At 36.0% G+C, this 22,765-nt stretch overlaps 1 protein-coding gene across 3 annotated transcripts in view; it reads left to right on the top strand.

Annotated features, from left to right (window-relative positions):
- Positions 1–22,765, top strand: part of CDKAL1 (CDK5 regulatory subunit associated protein 1 like 1) — a 415,077-nt gene that overhangs the window by 287,806 nt on the left and 104,506 nt on the right. For all 3 annotated transcript variants that reach the window (XM_062569910.1, XM_062569908.1, XM_062569909.1), the window contains one exon: positions 17,841–18,021. In XM_062569910.1, the coding sequence (XP_062425894.1) occupies positions 17,841–18,021 (181 nt within the window). The remainder of the gene's footprint in view (positions 1–17,840; positions 18,022–22,765) is intronic.

Here is a 22,765-nt window from a genome sequence, read left to right as displayed (position 1 = left end):
ATTTTGTAAACTTTATCATTTTTCTTAATGCAAGACTAATCTCAGTGCTTGAGCAGTTGCCTTGCTACATGCTGATTCTTATTTTTTTTTTTCAATAGTAATCGTCATGGCTAATGTTCTAATTCTAGGAGCCTCAGAAGTCCTCATCTGTGACTTCATGTGCTAGGTCTTTATCTTTTACCATCAAACTTTCAAGATATAAGAGAATTTGTTTTCCTCGATCTTCTGATGTTACTCTGGTTCTTCGAATCAAGATGGTAACTCAAATGGGTAGCGATCCCATTTATTACCTAATTATATATATTCTTATGAGAAAATGTTATTCTTTTCAACTGTCTCTTTAGGGGTGATGAAATTTATCTCCCTCTGTTGCTATTGAATTTACCTCTGACGATTTATTCCCTGAATATAATGTTCATACATCATATATTCGAGTGTTAACATTTTAGTCATGCCAGAGAATTTTAGTACTATAATTGGAATGCTGTGATATCTTTGAATTTTCTATAAAACATATTTTTAACTTTATTTCCCATTTTCTTCAGTGATAACAGTATATTGTAAATTTTGTTCTAGCTCTCTTTTAGTCTTTGATTATAGATTTGTTCACTGATAGGTCAAAACAGTAATTGCTCACAACATAAAATTTCATATCTGGAAACATTTATTGGTATCATGCCTAATAACCATTGCTCCACTGTGTGATTTTTTAGCTTTAAAGAATTCATTTTCCAGCTATATTATTTCTGAATAGTATGGGTTACACATTTAAACTGTGTGTGTTCCACTGCATAACAGAGGACATCTGACACACATAAACCCAAAATATTTCAAGTGACCACTTTCCAATTTTCTGTTTGAATAGCTGAGGTGGCTTGCTTTGTCTTTTCCAAACATCTATAATTTATTTAGAGTTTATGAATAGTTTTGCTTATCATGGGACAAAAGATATCTCTCCTTATACTGAGGTGCAGTATTCTTCTTAAGTAAGTATTTTGGTTTGTCCAGTTCAGGAGACCACTTTTCAGCAGTAAAACTACTACTTGGATGGTTTTTAGAGTAGTAGCTACATGCAACCTATCAAAGTCATAGAGTCCCTTTAAAAGAAAAAGAAAAAAACACTGAACCTATGAATTTTAACAGTCCTTTGTTTTATTTAGAGCTTTTGGTCAGGACAAAATTTACTGTTTCCTAGTAGCTACATTTTAACCCATATTAACTGTAATTTTTAACGTATCTGCAACTCAGTGAAGCATTTAAAGTGAAGCAGTTCATTGAACTGAAAAACAAAGAGAAATTGATAGAAGCGTGCCCGAAACAACTGCTGCTATTAAGTTATTATTGTTTTAACTTAATTAACCATCTATATTTCCACTATCAGCTTTTTTTCCTCTTCCTGATATTCCAAAGTGATGGATGATCAATATTCTGTATGTATATTTTTGTGTGTATGTTTTTGTTTAATGCTCTTCAGAATTTATCAGAGATTTAGTCTGTTGCTTGTATTGATCCCAGAAGCATTAAAATGACTTTGCCTATGCAAAGATGTGTTTCTAAATTACTTTAAGAGTGAATGTCTTTCCAGATCTTTAGTGTGGATAGAAAAGAAAATGTGAAAGGCAAGGCCATTCGGAGGTTCTTTTGCACTTTTGAAAAATGAAGATCGTGGTAGTAATGCTTAAAAAAATGTTTTTTCTCTGGCACAAAACTGAAGGATAGCAGACCTGTCCTTTACTGGTAGAAGTTAGCTTGATAAAATCCGGTATAGAAAGGGGAGCCAGCCGCCCTTCTGAGTGGCGGTGGCACTCAGGGAGTTGACCTTGAGGCTTCCATTGATATCTGTATGCATGACGTCAAAAATGTGTTGTCAGGACGCTACTGTAGTGTCAGGATATTTTTTGTTTCCAGCAAAGGAAAGATGAAGTCATCCCAAGCAATGTGACTGCAGTTGTAGCCAGCTTTTTGTTTTAATCTCAGAAAAGGCATTCAGTGACTTTTTGGCAAATACCTGGCTGAATATTCATCTCTGCTTGAAGTATACGTCACCGTATCTTGCAAAAGAAAATTACAGAGGCTATTAGTGTTAACAAGCTCACATATGGATGACTTGATTTTTCTTGGAGTAGCAGGAAAATGTGGGGAAGAAAAACACCCGTATTCCAGTTTCTTGTGCAAATTCCAGGCAAGAGGAAACTGTTAGCAGAGCATTAAGGAAAAACAAGTGCTCAAGAACCTGATTAGCCATATCAAGTCATCTTTCCAAAGGAGGAATTAGGAGATTTTAAAGCTGTATTACTTGGGATTTTGCTTTTTCTGCCTAATGCCCTCAACTGTATAGCAGATTAAGCCCATCCCTTCATTTGGACAGTGAAGGCAAAATGTTTTGTTCTAAATTATATTTTATTAACTAATAAATAACCTAAAAATTAATTTTCATGAACTAATCCTGTGCTTTTAAAGAAATCTTTTATACTCCAAATTCACCTACTGTTTGGGTGCACCTGATAACAAAACAAATATTTTTCACAGCAATTCTACTACTTTTTTTAGTTTCAGCAGACTTTGTTTTCTAGAGTGCAGATACTTATTTTTCAGGTTCTTTCTGATATGTTTGCCAGTTCTGTTCTGTTCAAAAAAATAAATAAAAAAAAAAATCCACAGTTCTTTCAGATGAGCGTACATTAGTGTTCACCCATCCGTTTGACCCCTATTACTGTAGACCAGTTGAGAGCCGGTAGGTGTAAGAGCTTCCCCTTCTCTTTGCTTAGGGAGGCATACTATAGTTTCAACAGCCAACACTGGATAATATGTATGCTGTAGCATCTGTTTATATTAAAAAAAAAATTTTTTTAGCAAGATGGTTCAGATTGAAAAATTGTAGGTAAAGCCTTCAATGCATTGAACACGCTTCTTTTCCTATACTTTCTCTATTGACTTACTGTTTTCCAAAATTCATCAATTTGCAAGAGCTGTCACTGTGGTGTCACAGTGTTGTATTCTGAATAGATATGCAAAGCAGTACCAAAAATGCTGCTGTCTGGGGACTGGCCTTCCAATTCTAACTGCCAATTTGCTAGGCTATCTCCCTCTTTCCATTCTTCTTTTCCTTTTCTTCCCTCCTTCCTTTCCATCCCTTTTTCCATTTTGTTCATATAAATGGCTGTTTTTAAAACCTGGTAACATACTGTTACATAGAGGTATTCTGTTCACAGTACTCCTGCAAATCGTACACAAAAATGTAAATTAAGCAGATCCCAAAAGTTTGACAGCTTAGTTTGTTTTTATCCTGCAACAAACATATAATCTAGACGCCTGTTAAAACTAGTTTTTCACTGATTTCAGCTTGACACCAATCATTTTCACTCACATTGGTAGCAAGTAGAATGTGTCAGTAGGTGAGAAACAACCTTCAGTGACATTTTTATGATTTGTAAACTTTAATAGCATTGCATTTCTGTTTTGGAGACTGGGAAAGATGTAATGTGATGCCAGATCAAATGTATTCAGCTTATTTATATTTGAAGACAACTGTCCTGAAGATGTTATATCTCATTGATTGATATTCTACACCTGCAACAAAAACAGAATTCACAAGTACCAGGAGACTTGGAAGGTGAAAGCACTGGTAACAGAAATGTTTTATTTTGTTTCTACATAAAGAATGAAATTAAGCAGTGGTTTCCTACCTTAAGGACATACTGATCAAAACTAGTGAGGTATGTTTGGGCATGAATTTGGCAAATCTGGGTTAGCCAACAGCTTTGAAGAATTGTGACGATAAGATAAATTGGGTTTTTTCTTCATTTGGCAGCTACAGTCTAACTCTTGAGGCTTTCCTAGAAACTTCAAACTTCAGCTTCTAACTTGAGGTAAAATCTGAGTTAATTTACATTAGCCAGACCTGATTTGGGATTCACCCTTTCTTCAATGTGCATACTATACCATAGCATACATAGATTGAATACCAAAGCCTCACGTACTACATTGGCAAAACAGTTCTTGGAAATGGAAAGGTTGTTTTACTTTGTTCCTCTTTTATGGTCTTTCTTCTCTTTCTTTTCTGTCTTTCTTTCCCTCTCCTTATTTTTCCCCTTTGGAGAAGTGTTTTAGCCCTTCCTGCAGATACTGATCTAATGTTTCCGAAAGTCCTCAGCTGTTGTTTGTTTCAAGAGATTCTCTAAAGGCAAAGATCATCAAGAAAACTGTAATATTAACAATCTCAGGATCTATTTTAACCTTTATAGCTATTTACAACCATTTTTCAGAAATACAAGTTTTACTTCATCTAGTGAATATCGATGTGTTGACTCCTCTAGAATTAGCGTACAAAGACATTTTTGGTTTGCAGTGTAGTCCAGCAAACAATAGTGACATAACTAAGGATGAGATGGTCTGTCCCAAGGAGGAGTTAGAAATGAGTGGTGGGATATAAGAAAATGTCTTGAATAGGCTCTAACAGAAGGAAAACTTTGTACCTAAGTGCTTGTTCATCTTAAGCACAATTTTAAGAAGCACTCTCTGACTTAAACCTGCTCCATCTAAATGGACCTCATTAAACATTTCTGAAAATCTCTACCATTTGTCATATTTAATGAAAATTATTTTTATTGCATGTATGTTGTTTTCTTATTGTTCCAATTAGCTGAGTGGACCGTGCTTGCTAGAAATGTTTGATGTTGTCCCTGTTGTGATTTGGTTTTAATTCAAGTTCCTATCAGAGCATATCCATGAATGAGATGAGACAGAGAGGTCTACAGATAGTGTTTGTTGTGTACTATACTAGCTTGATGATACAACATTGCCCCAGTGATGCCCATTAACTTAACCATCATGCCCAGCTCTTTCAGTATATCTTTCCACTTACTGTTTATGTGAATGAATAATTCTTTACACGTACTTACTTTGGAAAATTTGCCTCATAATTTCTTTAAACTAATTGTTTCAAGGTAATTTCTCTGTTTCCTAGTGATCCAAGTTTTATTGCATTGCATTGATTGGAGACATAATTTACATTATCTTACCACATTCTGATTAGTAAAACACATTGCATTCCTTTCAAGTTAAGCTCATGGGTTTTGACTTAATGAGGAAATGGTGTTGTTTCTGAGTCTGAAATATTATCTCTGGAAATTGAATTTCAAGCCTAAATACAGTTGTGCATCGAGCACATCATGATGTTCTTGTGTTGCACTTGCTCTGAAGATTAAAGCCTGCATTGGCACCTTTGCCTGTGTAGAATGGAGTAAAACTGAAAACTTTATGCTACGCTATTGGAGCTTTGCGTCTATGGGGGAAGGGTGGATTTATGTGTGCGGTTTTGGCCAAAGTATTGCACTTACTCTGAGAACTGACAAATTTATTATTCAGATTTTCTTTTCCTGCTGCTCAGAGAAGCAGTAATTCCCTTTGTAACTTTTTTCCCTATGGTGCTTTAAGAGTGTGCTTTTTAATAAAGAAAAACTGTTAGAGCAACAATAGTAGAAGTTTTTTGATCTGTCAGATCCTCCTTGTATAAGGCCATAAATCTCAAGTTTGTGCGGAAGCATTGCCCAGTCCCCTGCCTCCTGTATGCAGTTGTTAGTCCTGAAAGTTAACTGGGGCACAGGTGTTGTTAAGTCTGCAGTTATGTACATCTCTGTACAAAAATGCAGGATTGTAACTATCATAACGTTAGTATCAAAAATGCTGTTCTGTTTAGAAATGTTTCTATTCTGTTCTTAATTGAAAGGCCAACCTCTCAAATTTGAAGTTAACTTTGTGCTACGGTAGGCTTTGTTGCAGTATTCAGACATTCAAGGCCTGTTATTTTCAGAGATAGTAATATCCTATACTGGTAAGTGGAAAGCATCTCTGAAAATTAGACTGTTAGCATTTCATGTGGAATGCTATATCTGAAAATCCACATTTAAGAATATATAGCAATGTACAGCAGCAACTGGCTGGTGTAAAACTAAAGTGCTTTTTAGCTACTGTACTAGTACATGAATTGTTTTAAGTTTCTTTGGCTAACATTCAAGAAAACTACTAATTGCTATTAAAAAGTTTATCTAGGCATTATATTTTTATTTTCCTGTCTCAAAGCTGTGGTTCTGTTATTTAATTTTATCAACTTATTTTGTAATACATAAATGTACAGTACATACACTGATGTGTTTTAGATAATTGATTGTTGCGATATAAGTTGTATTCCATTGTGTACTTTGCAAATGATGTGGCGATTATGTTAAATTTAGTGTGCATCAGGCATGTACTCTGAAGTACTGTTCCCTTCACAACCTTGATCTTTCCCATGTAGATGTTTGTAAACAGAAAGCATGTTGTGTTACGATTTCATACAAAGCAACAGGAAAAAAAATCCAGTCAAATTGTTTGTTTAGCTTGTGATGTGAAAGAACTATGTCGCTTTAAAATCTGCCAGCTGTTTTGGGCAACTCTTTTGAGCTGAGTATGTTTCCCTTAAAGTCTGCTTTGCTTTAATGCCTGTTTTGCCAGGAGCTGTTCTTCTCTTTAGCCCTGTGCTGCAGAAGTTCTTGATATAAATGGGCTTGAACCACAATCTTGGAATAAAATACTTGGCCCAGTGGCAACAGCAGTTCTTAACTTTCTTGCTTTATCTGTTCTCTGTTTTGCTTGAGCTGAAGGTCTTACATTTTCTGTAAAACTCTTCCAACTTGTCATACTACTTCTCCATTGCTTCTTTATCTGTTCCTTACCCCCACCCTCCGTTTCTGATTTGACCAGTCTTTGAAACCTGCTTACCATTTTTTTTGTTGCCAGTTTTTAGCTTATTTATGTTATAAACCTTCACCCAGCCAATGCATTTCTGCAAGATGTTACTCACTTACATCAGCTCCCTAGCTTAAGGGGAAATAATTTAATAAGGACAGAGTTTTTGCTCCCCAACTTCTGATATCCAGCTGAAGCCAGCTGCACAATCAATCTGTTTTTCACACAGAGTCTCTGCTCAGCTTTATATTTGTGATGACATGTTCATCGATCATTCTTTCTTAATGGTAGTTATGTTTTTCTGAATTTCTATTAAAAATACTACAGAAAGAGGTGAATTCTGATGTCAATTTGAAGATGTAGATACACTGATAACCCCACACTTCTCATATGAAACAGGTAGAGCAAACCTCACAGCAGCATTTGTATCTCAATGTAGCAGAAAATGTTTTTCTTTTGTATCTAACAGTAGTATGAGTTCACTTTTCCTGAATTCTGATGCTGCTCATACTGGTAAGTGATTTTTCCCAGTCTGCTGTCTCTTTATAAGCCTGCTTTCAAAGTAAATTTTAGAACGTGGTTATGTTAAAAGTAGTGTATCTTAATGGTGTTCAAGGAGTAGCATTTCTGTAGTTTGGAAGGTTTATCAGCTATGTCTTTGCATTTTACTAACAAATAATCAACTGTCAGAGACGTTTCTTTCTTGTCCCTTACCTTCTGTAAGGTCTATTACCTTTTACCACCCACCCCCTAAAGAAGAAAGCAAAAAGCAGAGCATTAATCTTAATTCTGGAAATAATTTCAGAGATTGCTATCTTGTTCTGCCAGCATTTTGAATGCTGTCAACACCCACATCAAAAAGGAGATGTTGTGATTGAAAATGTTACTGAGAGGACTAATAGACATTATCGGTGGTATGAGGGCTCTGTCACACAAAGGGAATTAAGGACACTGCAGTCAGGAAAAGAGAGAACTGAAGCACTAGAATAAAGTCCATAAAATTCTAAGTAGCACTGAGAGGGTAAAGAGAGTTATTTATTACATGTCTTCCCCAGTGTAAGAATTAAGGGGCATCAGCCGGAACTAGCAAATGCCGGGCTCAGAATGCACAGAGATGGTTTTCTTACAATAAGTAGTTAAGATATGGAAGGTTTCGGATTCAAGAGGCAACTGGACAGGTTTATAGAGGAGAAATCCGTCACAGGCTGCTGGCTGTGAAAATACCCTCTCTTTGACAAAAGCCCAGAGCATTGGGCCTAGTTGGACCTTTGGTCTCATCTGCTTTGTCTTTGAAGTCCGTGAAACGTTATGGTATTATAGACTATATATTAAAAAAAAAAAAAAAAAAAAAAAAAAAGTCAGAAAAATTGGGGTTTTCTGACTAATATTTTTTAGTGGAGAACTGCTTGCGTTTTTTTCAGTGGATTTCATGATGCCAAAGAGATATGATAATCGTTGTTTTGTATGCCTGATTTCTATGTCAGAGTGAAGAGCTAAATGGCTGTCACTGAAGCAGACGTGGTGGGTCCTTAGAGCCCAAGATGGTTAGTGTTGGTCATAAGCATTGTGTCAGAGTTGAGCAAAAGTATATAATGGTCTCAGCTACTCATGACTGAGATCCTATTGTTTCTGACCATGCATGTCAGCTCTGCTGTTAAACAGCAAAGGGTCATAGAAAATTAGTGTAATTTCAAAGGCTGCTTTAGTGCAGCAATCATTAAGTCAGTTCCCATGAAGAGTTCCCTGGTGCAACCCCTAATAAATTCAAACTTTATTTTTAGTAATGACCTTTAGTAATGTGAGCCTTGATCCGTTGAGATGCTGTTCGCTTTTGATGCATCTCCAAATCCCTTTTTTATGCATTTTAAATCAACACACACTTATTCTGAATTTATGCGTGTGGATAGACGGAGATGTAATTTAAACACATCTGTTCAAATATGCATTTCAGATCAACTTGGTGCCGGTTCTCATAATACTGCTGAGTTTTTGACGGGTATTATATCCCTAAAGTACACAGCAGATGGTATTTATTAGAGATTGAATGAAAATGAAGTTTAAGGATGTTGAGCTTTTTGTCTTAAGTTGCTCATTTTTAAATCATAAAACTATAATGATCTGAAGTTATAAATCTGTAATGAAGTTCTGTAAAAGATTTCATTTGTAGGGGAAGAGTAGAACACCTTATTGATGAATAAAGTTAGTCCAAGCCTTAACTGTTCCTTTAAGAAATACAGTATTATAATGCTTCTTTGAAACATTTGAATTGTACCTGATAGGAACTGTACCAACCCTCACTGAAATTGTGAGAGTAAAGAGGAGCAATGAAAGTAAAACTGTGTGTGCTCTTTTGTCCTTAGGCAATGAGCTGTGTGTGTGTTTAAAACACAATGTACATTAAAAATGCACATTTTTTTCCAGGTCGCTATTGCCCAACAACATGGACACTGCCAGTCGCTACATGCATGGACTCCTCCTTACCATCAGGTTTAGCTCTGGAAAGCAGGCTTTCCAGCTGCTTCCAAGTATCCGTCATTCCAGTTTTAGAAAGAGCTTTTTGGGGGGCAGGTAGGGTTGGAAAAGAAGAGTCACAGAGAATATCCTTTCTCCCTCTCAGTTAAGCTCTGAAAGAGGTTAGACTGCATATGTGGAGAGTAACACAGCTACTCTCCTAAGGTGAGTGACAGCTAAGGTGACTCTTGTGATTTTTCTAAGGTGACTGCATCAAACCATTAATGACTGCAAAGTTCAAAAATCCTAAGCTGCACTTGCAAATCAGTTTGAAGTTGCTGCAGATCACAAAGCTCAGGTATACTGTGTTCCCAGGGAGAATCACCATCATAAGCAGGTCGTAGTGTTCAGTGCTGTGTAAAACATAGACTGGAAAGAATAGGCTACATGTAGTGATTCTGTAGCTGTAAGGCTCTCTGAAGTGTATGACTGTGAATCACTTCCAAATTAAATGATAGAGTTTAAGGTCTTGCCAATAATTGTCCCATGGATGTATGTGCATATACCTTGCTTCAGGGAAAACTGCAAGGTTATTCGGAAGAACTACATCGGAGATTGTTCTGTGGTCATGCCTAGGTTTTGTTGGGTTATTTTTTTTTAAAAAAAAGTATATATATAGAAGGCATTTGGCATTTCTATTTCTTTCTCTGGTTTGTCCTGTCGTAGGCATCAGTTTCAGGTAGACAGAATCAGCAACAGTAAAATAAATAAATAAATAAATCCATGTCTTAAAATCTTAAAAATACTTTTTTTTTTTTTTTTTTTTTTAACATATGAAAACAGGTGAAAACATCATTTACTTAGAAGTCTGGTAGTGTTCAAAATTTCAGTAGTCAGGAGAAGCGAAATAAGTGAGTCTGCCTGAAAGTGAAATCTTTATAGACATTTATAAACAACGACAACATAAAGTTATCTTCATTTTGACGCAGGCAGACTGTGAGGTGAAGGAAAACTGATTTGTGAGGCAGCCTGGAGTTGTGTTAGTCAGTAATAGAAAACATTTTAAAATATTTGAAATAATATAATTGCCTTACAGTAGGAACACGTACACGAATAACAAATGTTAGCAGGTGTCCTGCCAGGGTAGAGTCTTATGCTAGTGCATTTAATAGAAATAAACACACCATGAACAAATTTGAATTTGCTAAAAATAATCAAAACAGAAGGTCTAAATAATTAATATGTAACAGAGTTTAAAACAATGTAACAGTTTAAAACAATAAAGTTTAAGCATCACAGTTTATTAAATGAATTTCTAACTTTTTCTTGCCATTGAATTTTAACAGCTTTCTTTTTTAGAGGAGGAGACCCCAAATGTCACCTATTTCTCCCTGTATGTCATTGTATCTGGCTATTGGATGTTGTCTACATTTCATTTTTTTTCTGATACAGTTTGTTACAGACTTAATAGAAATTCAATCAAAATGTAGTGAATTCATCTCCTCAATTGTCTAGGTCTGAGGGACAGTTTGATAGAAGCAAAATATAAGGTCCCTCAAACTTGTGTGATACTTGAGGTTGAAGATATTAATACTAAATATAAGAGATCTGAAACAGGTGCTACTTTTGCATTATTTATTTTTATTTTGTAGAGTTGTTACTCCCTGGTCATGTTCACCTAACCCTAAGTTGCTCCTGGAAGGCTTGCCTTGATTCAAGCATTGCAAATCAGAAGTCATACAAGAATCTCATGTTCTTGCCATCTCTCAGGACTCGTAGATTATATTACCGTGCGTGGAATGTCAGTCCTGTCCTGCCATTTATACTTCTTCTGATCATCCCTACTTGCCCACACTTAGTTTCCACTATTTGTCCTGGTAATTTCTGTGCTGTCATTATGTGTCTAGAGCAACTGGGTGAGGGAAAAGGAAATGGCAGCACTAAATAGTGTATCATACAAAAGTTAATGAGACAACATGTGGTGTAATGCTGCTTGCTTTCTTAAAACAATTTTCCAATCATTAATGTTTATTATTATTGTGTATAGTTGCTTTGGATAATCAGTCTTATCAAGTGATAGTTTGTATCTAGCCATAAGGTTCAGTCAGTCGTTCAGAAGGCTTCATGCAGAAATGTTAATAAAATTTCTATTGTCATTGAACTGAAGTGCTTTCCAGTTCACTGTAAATCCACTGAGTAGCTGAGGTGAGGGTTTAAAAGACCTCTTCATCCTGCCACAAAGGTTTTCAGTTTGTGCATCCTGGACTACTTTTAAAAGCATCTGCAGAGGATTACCAAGAAAAATATTGCTAGTGGGTGTCCATGTGGTAGAAGTCTGTACATCCATTGCAAAGTTTAGGGTAGATCATAAACCGGAGTAGATGGAAACTCCCCTCCCCCCCCCCCCCTTTCGAAAATAGGCTTAGGTTTACTCTCCTAACTTCAGTGCTTAAATTAGGAGTGTAGTGTGCAGTGCTCCATTTATGGTCGAGAGAGAGAGTATAGTGCTGGAGGATTTTGGACGAGAGGTAGACCAAATCCCTTTCTGTACCGTCTTTCTGTGGCTTAATTCACAGGTTAATCTCCATATGATCAACAGAGAGACAGGGCGACATTTCTTGTTGTACCCAGCCCTAGAAGAGGCAGTGCTTCCTGCTCAGTTTCCCTTGTGCCAGCTCCAGCTCCTGTGACCCCTCAGTGAGTAATTCAAGGAGTTTAAGCCAGAGATCCCACAAGACTTTTAAAGTGAAAAGAAAAACAAAACAGAATTAAAAATCCTCCTCAAAAACAGAAATAAGAAAAAGGCTTTTGCGGGACCCTGGTCATAGGGGACAGGCAACCATCTCTTTCAGCTGCAACACAAAATGGCCCACTGACATGTATGTGAGGTTCTGAAAATGTGCTTCAAAGACCAGCTCTGAGATACCTTCAAACTATTTCATCTATTATCTCATTTTCATTTACTTGTTCCCTAAAGTAATAGCATAATAAAATGTTCCCTAAAGGGATGCATCCTGCATAAGGCTCCAAAATATAAAATCGTGTCTGAAATCACAACCTTTCGGAGAAAACTGCGTTTATTTTCATAAAGATTTAGCATTTTCTTTTGTAACAGTTTTTCAGTGTGAATTTCCTCCTTATGAATCAAGAAGTTGCTAGGTCATCACATTTTTGGTTTTGACCTTAGGTACTCTGTTTTTCCAAGGTCATTCTTGTACCCTTCTGTAAGAAGATGTAATATTTTAAATTTGCTCATATGGCTATTTATTCTAATCCAATGTTTTTGTTACAGTGGGGGTAGAGGAAGAAGGAGGGGGTCTTGTTTAAGAACCAGTTGGTGGCTTTAAGTCAGTGGTAGATTTAAGTACTAATTCCTGAAAAGGAAGCAGGAAGAATATGTGGTCATGCAAAGGAATTTCTGGGGGTCACAGGAGAAGACGAAGGTCTTAGGAATTGCATTTTACCTCCCTTCTCTTTACTTAATTTCTTGCCTGAGCATAAATTTGATTTGTAATGATTATTAATGGAAAAGTTTTCTGTGACTAAAGCTATGTGAAATGTAACACCTGAATCCTAGCAAGTTTCACACTTCTGCTGCTGGTTTTCTTAGACATATTGCTGTGTGAAAATAGTTGTTTTTTAAAAAATATTTTTATATATGGCAGCTTGACATTTTATCTCTTGTAGATCAAGCCACCAGAGTTTTAATTCTGCATTTGACTCCTAACATGGATTCCCTCGAGATTTCTTTCCTCTCAATCATTGCCATAGTATCTGCTTTACTTTTCTGTTACTGCTAGTCTAGTTTCTGTTTTCTCTGACATCAGTAACTAGGTCTCCTGGGCATAAAAGAGCAGGAAACTCATCCCTGTGGGGATATGTCTGCCCTGCTTGCTTCGGGGTAATATGCAACTGAGATACCTGAGCAAACAGTGGTTCGAGGGTTACCCAGTTGCAGTAGCACAGAGCTAGCCTCCGACTGATTTGTGCTTCTGGGCTTGTTCAGAGCTAGCTCAGATACTTGTACGCTCTGAGGAGTCGATTCTCATTGCAGCAGTTACCCACATTGTGTTCATAGACTTTATTCCCAGACCTCAGTTACTCCCTTTTGGACGTAGGGCACGTTTCTTTCTCTGACTTGACATATCTCGAGATAAGGGTGGGATGTAGTGTTTCTTTTGTGCCATTTCCAGCACATCTGTTCCTCTTCTCCGTGAGTCTTTGCGTAGCTCTCCTCTCGGCACGCATGCCTGGTCATTTCTGGGAGTGCTGCGCTGTACAACATCAGACTCTTCCGTACTGTAAGGTGATGTAGTTGCTTCTTTTTGGGTAGTCAGAGCTGCCCTCAGAATACAGTGCTCTCATTCAGGATGATAAGCATAAGTCTGCTGGAGTAAATGAAAGGGATTTATCTGTGTGGAGGAGAAGAGACGAAGAGGATCTGTTAAGGAACCCTAACTGTTAGGATTGTGTTATCGTATAGATGGCACTGATAATTCCTTAAGTTTATCTTTTTCTGAAATGTCACAATTTGTTTTGCAAATGTTTCTTTATTTTAAAATGAAATGTTTATATTAAAATGTTAAAAGATTTAAAATGTTTTAAAAATGTTGTCCTTTGTCGGACATTTTTTTTTGTTTCTTAAGTTGAGTGAATAAAGACAGTAGTACATATTCATAGACAAAATCTTGCAAGGTTTATGATTGCCAGATAAAATGATCATGCACAATTTTTCCAGGTATTTGTCAGGATTAAGAAAGTTTAAAATGTCTGGCAAAGTTTAGGTCATTTTACGCATAGAAGTATTGAAATATACTTACCATCTCTGTTAGCTGGGCTATAAGGTGCATCCAGCCTTCTGTGTGTTTGAAATGACTTTCTGCTTTTTTAAAATCATTTTATCTTTCACGAGGACAGGTCTGTACTCTTAGTTCACTGAACAGTGTGTTCAAGAGCTTCTCAACTGGCCTTGGAAAACATTTACTGCTAAAAATGAATTTTTAGAAACTTACTGGAAACACATTTATGTACTTAAAGTTACCAAAAGCTTACCAGGGTTGTTCAGTTGATTTTTTTTCTTAGTTTACTTCAGAATAGATAAACTGTGTATTTCATTTTTCAAAGCAATTTAATACTGGCTGATGCACCAGAAATTGGTTCTTGTTGTGTAATTTTGCAGCATATTTCATAGTTAGGACCATTTTTTTAAACATTGAGTCTACACAGTAAAGAACTTAGTTCTGTTTTGTTTTAGAGTGTCAGGGCCAAGGTTGCCTTAATTTTCAAATGCATATGTGTTTTATGTTTTTCCACAATTGTATCATTTTTTTCCTGCCTTCATTAAGAAATGATTTTGTGTACGTGGAACTAATTCTACTTTTTTGCTTGTGCATGTTTAGAGAAGGACTGAGAGCTTGATTTTTTGTCAGTGAGTGGATTTTATCCTGAGTGAAATCTCACATTTTTTTGCCCTTTTAAAACTGCTTTTTTAATGATGTAATCAACAACGGTATAAAAATGCACAGTGCAATGTCATATTTTGGGCAGGCTGGATTGAACCTGTAATTAATTGCTGTTTCTGAATAGACTGGTGTCCTTATTCTATTGCCATAGCTTACTTTTCCATTGTGTGTAATAATCCCATCCAGAAAGGAATCTAATTACTAAGATAATTAACACCTTATCACCAAATGGAGTTCAGGCATTTGCAGTTTATGATTTTCAAAAATATGTAATTTCCTTTTAACTGAATGACAACTGGTATTATGGAGAAAAAGAGCGTATTTTAGTGTATCTAGCTTGATTGGACCTTATAATTTGTGTTGCTATAGAAACAGCCAAACCTGTATAAAGGATGGTATTACTACTACCGTTGGTAATAAATGCCTTGACTGTTGCCAATAGTGTCATTAAAATGGCTAAAATAACTTCATTATAATGGTTTTGTCAGACTTAATGAATATTCTGTTAATGTTCGGAGAAATGGCGGCCGATATTATATGATACTGATTTATACAATAATATATTTTGTCTTCACTAAGCTTGTCATTACTGCAAAAAAATAATGGCAATGTGAACTAAATTATATTGCAGAATGCAGTCTTCTCAGTCCTTAAATCCAAATAATTTTATTTTTACTTGATTTCAGGTAGAACTGTGTATCTTGCAGTTTTTCAGGCTTATGAAACAATAGAAATTGAGGCTTTTTAGCCAGCAATACTGGGGATTTTTGCTGTTCTGCATAAAGTTCAGCTTGTATTTTCCCACTTAAACTTATTGGACCAACTCCTTGAGTCTGGGTTTATACCATTCTCAGTTTGGCATTCAAATTACATGTTTTAACTTCAGTCTCAAACATTAGAGTCTGAACTCATAAACTCAAAAAAAGAATTGAAAGAATTTAGTTGGTTTCTTTTGTGTTTTTTTCTTGAGGAAGAGAAGAGAGAAGATTCTATTCAACACAATGTCTAATAAATTCCCATACAGCTAGCTATATGTGCAGGTACATATAAAAAGAAGGCCAAGGAATTTGGTTTAATATAATCTTGTTACCAGCAATTAAATAAAAATTCCATTTCTTTTCAGTTAAAAAATAAATAATCATAAAATATCGCAGACAAAGGTCACTGTCCAGGGAGTAATTCTCTCTCTCTCCTTTTTTCTTTTTTCTTTTCTTTTTTCTTTTTTTTTTTTTTTTTTTGAGAGAGAGAGAGAGAGGCAATCAGTTTTTGTTTTTGTTTTTTTAAAGTTTCTGGCTTCTCCATGGTTTTTATCGTCGTTCTAATAACATGTCACAAGTAAATATTAATAAATGAATTTTCTGAAATGTGCCTAAGATAGGATCATCCCTTTTTCAAGAAAGTCTGCACAGGCCTATCAATCACTGAACTCTGGACTATCTCAGCACTGGGAAGCAAAAGCTTTCCTGCTAGTCCCAGTTCATGTTCCCGAGTCCTCAACATGGAGAGGTCAGACCACCCTTTCTGTCTTGAACCAGACCTAATTGCTGTGACACAGTAATATAGATACATGCATTTTAAGCAGCAGGTTTTTGATATGTATGTAAAATGTCAAGTGTGGTAGAAGAGAATCCAAAACCAAAGTTTTATGGAAGACTGAGCAGACTAATGAGCTCTAGTATATCACCTAATGTAATTGTTAAAAGCAAAGTTGTCTGCTTTCCCTTTCCGGTGCTGTTTTGCCACCTGATTTCCCTCTTCTAATAGACCTCAGTATTGCAAGAAGTGTTTCTTTTGCCTCTTCAAACTTCAATTTCTTTGTCTGCTGTAATCACAGCAGTATTTTCCCTGTGATGTTGTACTGTCTAATACGAAATTATGGTTCTTTTTGGCCATTCAAATAGTTTATAAATGTCGTTTGATTTACATGCATTTGTATTTACAGTTGTGCTGTCCCTTGCCCTGATGAGGGCGAAGAGAAGCCTTCCAGCTATTTTTTTTTTTTTTTTTTTTCCATTTGGAGACTCCTTCTAAAGCTTGGCATGAACTTTGCTTGTGGCAACAGTCTTTATGCTATTCATCTCTAAGAGAATTTGTACCAACTGTTTTGTTGTTACAGGCTATGTGAAGATAACTGTAGAGTAATTTAGGTTGGAGAGGGCCTCTGGAAGTCATCTTGTCTATTCCCCCGTTTTGAAACAGAAACAACTTTTCTCCAACCTATCGTTTCCTTTCTACTGGCTAGTCAGGAAATCAGTTCTGTGTTGTAGACGCAGTCTCATCTGTGTCAGTAGGGAGCACTTCTGACCTATGCATGTTCACCTCCTTGCAGAAGAGATTTATCATGATTGCCCCTTTACAAATGAGCAGACTGAGGTATAAAATTGTGCTTCTTACAGAGCAGCGTTCATCCAGCTGACTAGGGGCAGATCTGGAAAGCTGAACTGATGCCTCCTGGGTCTCATCCAGTGCTCTGTAAATACCATGCACCAATCTCTTGGTTGAAGGACTCATTTTTCTGGGACATGTCCTTAAGGACATATTCAGCCCAAAGGGAACAGTTAAGAAATTCTGACCTTGTTAAATAACAAGGGAGCTGGATACATATGCATTTCTAAACTTAATTTTGGGGGGAATTTTTTATTATTATTTTAAAGTAAGGAATAGTCCAATTTTATGGCATGCTGAGTTAAAAATTAAATTGTGACTAAAAGTTGCCTTCTTGGCTCTAAAGTTGATTTTGTCTGAGATTGCTAGGCTCCATGGGATATCAGTCTCTTCTTTTGGATTTCTCATGATACAATACTTCAAATATTTTACAAACTTCAGTGTTTAAGTCTCGGAGGTTATAAACTGTGTAGATTAAGTAATCAGAATTCAAGAAATTATCAGTTCTGCTGATATCCTATAATTTTAAATGAAGGAGTAGTTGGTCAAGGATGTTTTCCTCCTCCTGTTACAATTCTAATCCAATATTTACTGCAGTATCTCTTTCTTCTGTTTCTTGTGCTGTCAGCTAAATACCAAATGTGTTTTTAATTACCAAACAGTAGTGTTAAAATCTTTTTTTTCCCCTAAAGATTATTGTAGATCTCAATTTCTGTAGATAAAATTGAAGAGTTACATGTCTGTGAACCCTAACTTTTAAAGGAGCCAGACTTTTATATGTACTAAGTTCCGTATTCCTTTCTACTTGCCTTACAGAGTGCCTGGAATAACAATTGCTACAGACATCATTTGTGGTTTTCCAGGGGAGACAGATGAAGATTTTCAAGAAACAATGAAACTTGTAGAACAGTACAGGTTTCCCAGCTTATTCATTAATCAATTTTACCCACGTCCAGGAACCCCTGCTGCAAAAATGCAGCAAGTTCCAGCTGCAGTGGTAAGATATGTTTCCTTGTGGTGTGCTATACAGAGTGTATTTTGGTGATTTTAAATATAAAAAGCATGTATATGAAAATACAGCATTACCTTGAGAATTATGCTACAACTTGATTAGAGTTTTACTGAACTCCAGTAAGTGCAATGACTGTTGAATTGCCTTTAGAGACCTGCTGGATCACTGGATGCATTGCCACATATAAATTACTGTTCAGACTGTTAGGAAAGCAAAACAGCGGTTATACTGAGGTCATGTGTTCTTTCTATCAAGTTTTGGCTGAATGATTACCAAGAATGGTAGCTGATTGATTGCACTCCCCATTTGAAGTCTTATGTGACTCCAGCAGTCTCCAGCAAATTGTGAATAATTATGCAAGTATTAATAACAGAGCAATAGTAATCTTCAGTTTATTTGTTAAACATTGGGTTTGCATGTACTCTAATCCATGAGACCTCCTTATAAACTGCTTATAAACTCTGTTTTCTTTCAGCCTACATGTTAAAGGTTATTGACAAAATTTGCATTTAATCTTCTGGTTTTCAAGTATTCTCTTACTGTCTGTTTTTGGCTGAGTAGTGCAACCCTTCCTGACTACCAACATTCTTACCTCCAATTTTCATGAGGACAAAGGCATCTTTTACTATAGAAGGCAGATGGCTATTGACTGTATTTTGATTGATATAAATAATTTAAATTCTCTTTTATAAGTGATAATAATAGCAATCACATCTGAAGGCATGGTTTGATTTATTAACAAAAAATGTTTTTTGAATTTGTAACTGTACAAACTTGCCTAATCTGAAATTTGAAATGAGAAAATGCACAGCACTGATGCCTGTACAACAATTTAATTTAATATTACCTATAGCAGCATAAATAGTACTTCTATTTCCTATCAGTGTAAGAATGAAGTCAGTTAACAATGTAAATCACTTTTTAAAAAAAGTTTCTCATGATTTATGTATCCTAATACAGTAATGTGAAGCCAGATCAGTACTTGTATCTCTTCACTTATATATCCAAAAGCTAGAGTCCTTGCTTACTGTCAATATATACCATGAATTCTCTGAGAAGATGGCAGCTGCTGAAGGCATAAAATGAGATTATATTTGACATCTTCAGTTTGTTGTTTAGAGAAGTACAGCTTGAGCAGTGATTGCTCATTTATTATAGGCCATTTCATAATAGAAAGCACTGAATTTTCAGTTATAAATAGCTACTGTTAAAATAGTCTATTTTGTGTAACCAGCTCATTCTGATAGTTATGAGTTAGAAAGTTTTTTACAAACTCATGAAGGAAAAAAGAAGTAGAAACATAGTTTTTATCAGGAAGGTTGCAAATGAAAACACTGGTTTATGTTTCTGTTCTTGCAATCTTCTATTCACAAGTTAATAAGCCCATTATTTTCATGGGAGGTACAAAGAACTAGGTTAATTGGCCCTCTTGTATTTAACTGTGTACCATAGGGAAGACAGTATGTGAAGAGCTAAAGTATTAAAAAAACAACATTAGCTATTTTGTGGTTGGAGGGGGGAAGAGGGATCTGGGAAAATGGGTATGTCATTTTAACAGGTTTAAAATTCTTTCTTTGTTCTTATTTCTAGCACTTACTGCTTACAGTGAATTAGAACCTTCAAAGAAAATCAGACCTCTAATCTAGGGCTTCTGAAAATCTGTAATTAATAGAATTTTGTTTCGCTTTTTTTTTCCTTTTTCTCTGTAAATTCTTGAAAAAAAAATAAGTTATAAGATCTCTCATTCTTTCATTTGTTTCCAGAAACACAGAGTAACCAATCAACTGGAGCAGGAAAAGCTTATGCTGATCTCTTGCGTTTTATATTCTTCTTGCCTCTACATAGAAGTCTTTCCTACATTACCGAGAGTGTATAGGCACTTCAGTATGCATTCCTTGTCTAGAGTTAGTTATCATTATGGGTGTTTCTCAGCTAGGAGGAGAAAGGAGTACATAACTATCCACATTATGCACTCCTTCATCTTTTAAAAAATTATTCATGTCATTTTACCGTTAATGAACTAACATTATTGAATTTGCATAAGGTAAAATAGCACGTAAAACGATACCAGAATGTTATGTGCATGTGTCTCAGTGTACATGTGCTACATTGTATTGCCAGTCTACGCTCATGAGCTAGTTATTTTCCTTAACATATTCTTTGAAGTGAATGCAGGTTTCTATTGTAGAATCTCTTGTTATGCGAAGAATTTTGTCTGTTTTGTGTAAGTAGGGGTGCCGAACCAGTGATTAAGTTATTTGACAATTTTAATTGTCTTTTTCCTCTAGATTGGATGTATTTCCTATGTTATTTCAACTTGGCAGAATTTATGCAATAGAGAGATACTGCTATTTGCACGTTGCTACCCTTTAGTTGAGACCTAATTCTCCAAGTCTTGGTCAAGACAGCTTCAGTGATTCTGACCAAGTATCACAGCTGTAATAACGTATTTGACTTGTCAGCTCCTTTTAAGTTAGCTTTTTACAAGATGACCTTATACTTTTTAGGGATAGTCTAGGAAGTACTAAATATTTAGTGCTTTCTTATTTTTAGGGGGTAGTTTTGATGGAATTGGTAAATGTAATTGCTTTTTTTGGAGGAAATTTTCATTTGGGTGTATCTTAATAGAAAACATTCAGTAGGTCAACATGGTATCTGTCTTTCACATAGATAATTTATCTTTGAAAACCTTAGAGGCGCTGATCTCTTTCTGAAAGGGCAGATGACACTAATCCAGATGGACAGATCTGCCACCGTAAATTCAGAAAAGGCAGTTAAGACTGCAGGCCTTTCTTTTTTCTCCTGGAGAAAAATAACATCCATGGAGGATCAGACATCTGTCTAAATGGTCATCATTTCATAGCCCTCAATTGGGTCATGCTTACCATAAATACTGTTTCCAGTTTAGAGAAAAGCTAGCGCACAGTTAAGCAAAACTAGGCATGACCATGTTTTAATGCTTTTTATAAGTAATTCTATGACTCACAAAGTCATATACATGGAGAATGAATCACAATGTGGTTCAAAATCTTTACTACTACCCCAGAATTCTGGGGGGGATTTGGCCTTCCCCCTTGCCCGCACCTACTTTATCCACCTACTTCGAAATACATAGTTTCAGAGATGTGTTTGGATGCTCTGTATCTCCAGCTAGCTCTTGAAAATTCTCACTATGAAGTGTGTTAACTGTGAAATGTTAGTTGGTGGCTATTTTGGATCTGGCTTGCTCCCTTTCTCTGTTGCATTCAACAGTAAAAGTGATAGTGCTGATAGTGTTATAACTCAAATCATATGTTCTAGTCAGGTATATATTTTAACAAGCAAAGTAAAAAATAAGGATTTAGAGGTGTCTGGTGGGAATTTTGTATTTAGCTGCCTTGCAAAAGCTCAGAATGTTTTAAGTGTAAATGCAAAAAATTCTATTTTTTTCCAAAGTTGAGGAATCTGTTTTATTTGTGATAATTTGTCTTTTTCAGTGTAGCTGTTACTTGTCTGGAAGCTGGGGGAGGAGTGGGAGGAGGGTCCTCTCTCTGTCCTTGAGACTTGGTGCCTGACAAATTCTGAAAGCAGTAGGGGACATTGTCATCCTAGGATCAACTTGGTTTCTATCAAGCAGAATCAAAGTGAGGAGATCACCATTTTGAAAATAGTATCATAGTAAGGCACGATGAGTTTCCTCTCTGGAGAGAATATGAGATGGCAGCTGTTTTGAGAGGAGAGTTGTGATTGCAGCTTCATGATTACACTACCCTCAACTGCAGTGTGGCTGGATTCCAGCCTTTCTATATGTAGTATTTTCAGTAGATTAAACCATTCATGTTTCAAAGCAGTTTGTGTGATTATTAGATTTTTTTCAAAAAAAAAAAAAAAAAAAAAAGCATTGTGAGCTGTCTAGATGAAAGACTGTGTGTTCATTTTGTCTCTCAATCTCTCTCTCTCTCTGACTATGTATCTGTTCATCGAATAATTATCTTCCTCCCAGCTAGAAACTTTAATGTCAGTCTGGGCCTTTCCTTTAATTCCTCTAGAGTGTCTATTTGATTTTCTCTCTGCATCAGTTATATTAAACATTGTGCTTACTGTGCTGAGATGAGTAACTAAATTATGAATGTCATACCTGAATTGGTATTTAATCTCAAAAACCATTTGCCTCAGAGTGAGGTAGGTATAAGGCATTTTCTTTTACAGTATATAGCAAGCAGGGGGATGCTAAAGTCTATCAATATGTGAAGTGTCCACAGTGGGCAAAGATAAGAGACCTTGTTAACTTGTTCTGAAAGTCTGTCCCCACATTCCTAAAGCTCAGTCTCCACCAGCCTTCATCTCAAACAGTACCTGCTCTAGGCAAGCACTTTTTTTTGCAGTTTGAGGACTGCCAGCTCTAATTGTATTTTTCCTTAGAGGACTGGCCATGTCCATCCAATCACAGTGGTAGTGATTTGCATGCAAACTGTGCCAACCCCAAATGTTGTATCCAGACCAAACTCCTCCTGAATCTAAATCTTCATCTATTTGGATACTGGACAGTTTATCTGTTGAATATTCCCATCATTGCTAGAAAAAAAAAAATCTATGGTCAGACATTGCATATCCCTGTATTATTACACCATCATTAGGAGCTGTTACTATTTTTACCACCTCTAGGAGCAGTACTTAATGCACTAAGAGATTATCCTCTATCTTGATGGCATAGTTCTACATGCATCTTCTCAATGTTACCCGCCAGACA

Source organism: Rhea pennata, chromosome 2 (assembly GCF_028389875.1).
Source record: "Rhea pennata isolate bPtePen1 chromosome 2, bPtePen1.pri, whole genome shotgun sequence".
NCBI classification, from domain to species: Eukaryota; Metazoa; Chordata; class Aves; order Rheiformes; family Rheidae; genus Rhea; species Rhea pennata.
This window is presented reverse-complemented; position numbering and strand designations above follow the sequence as displayed.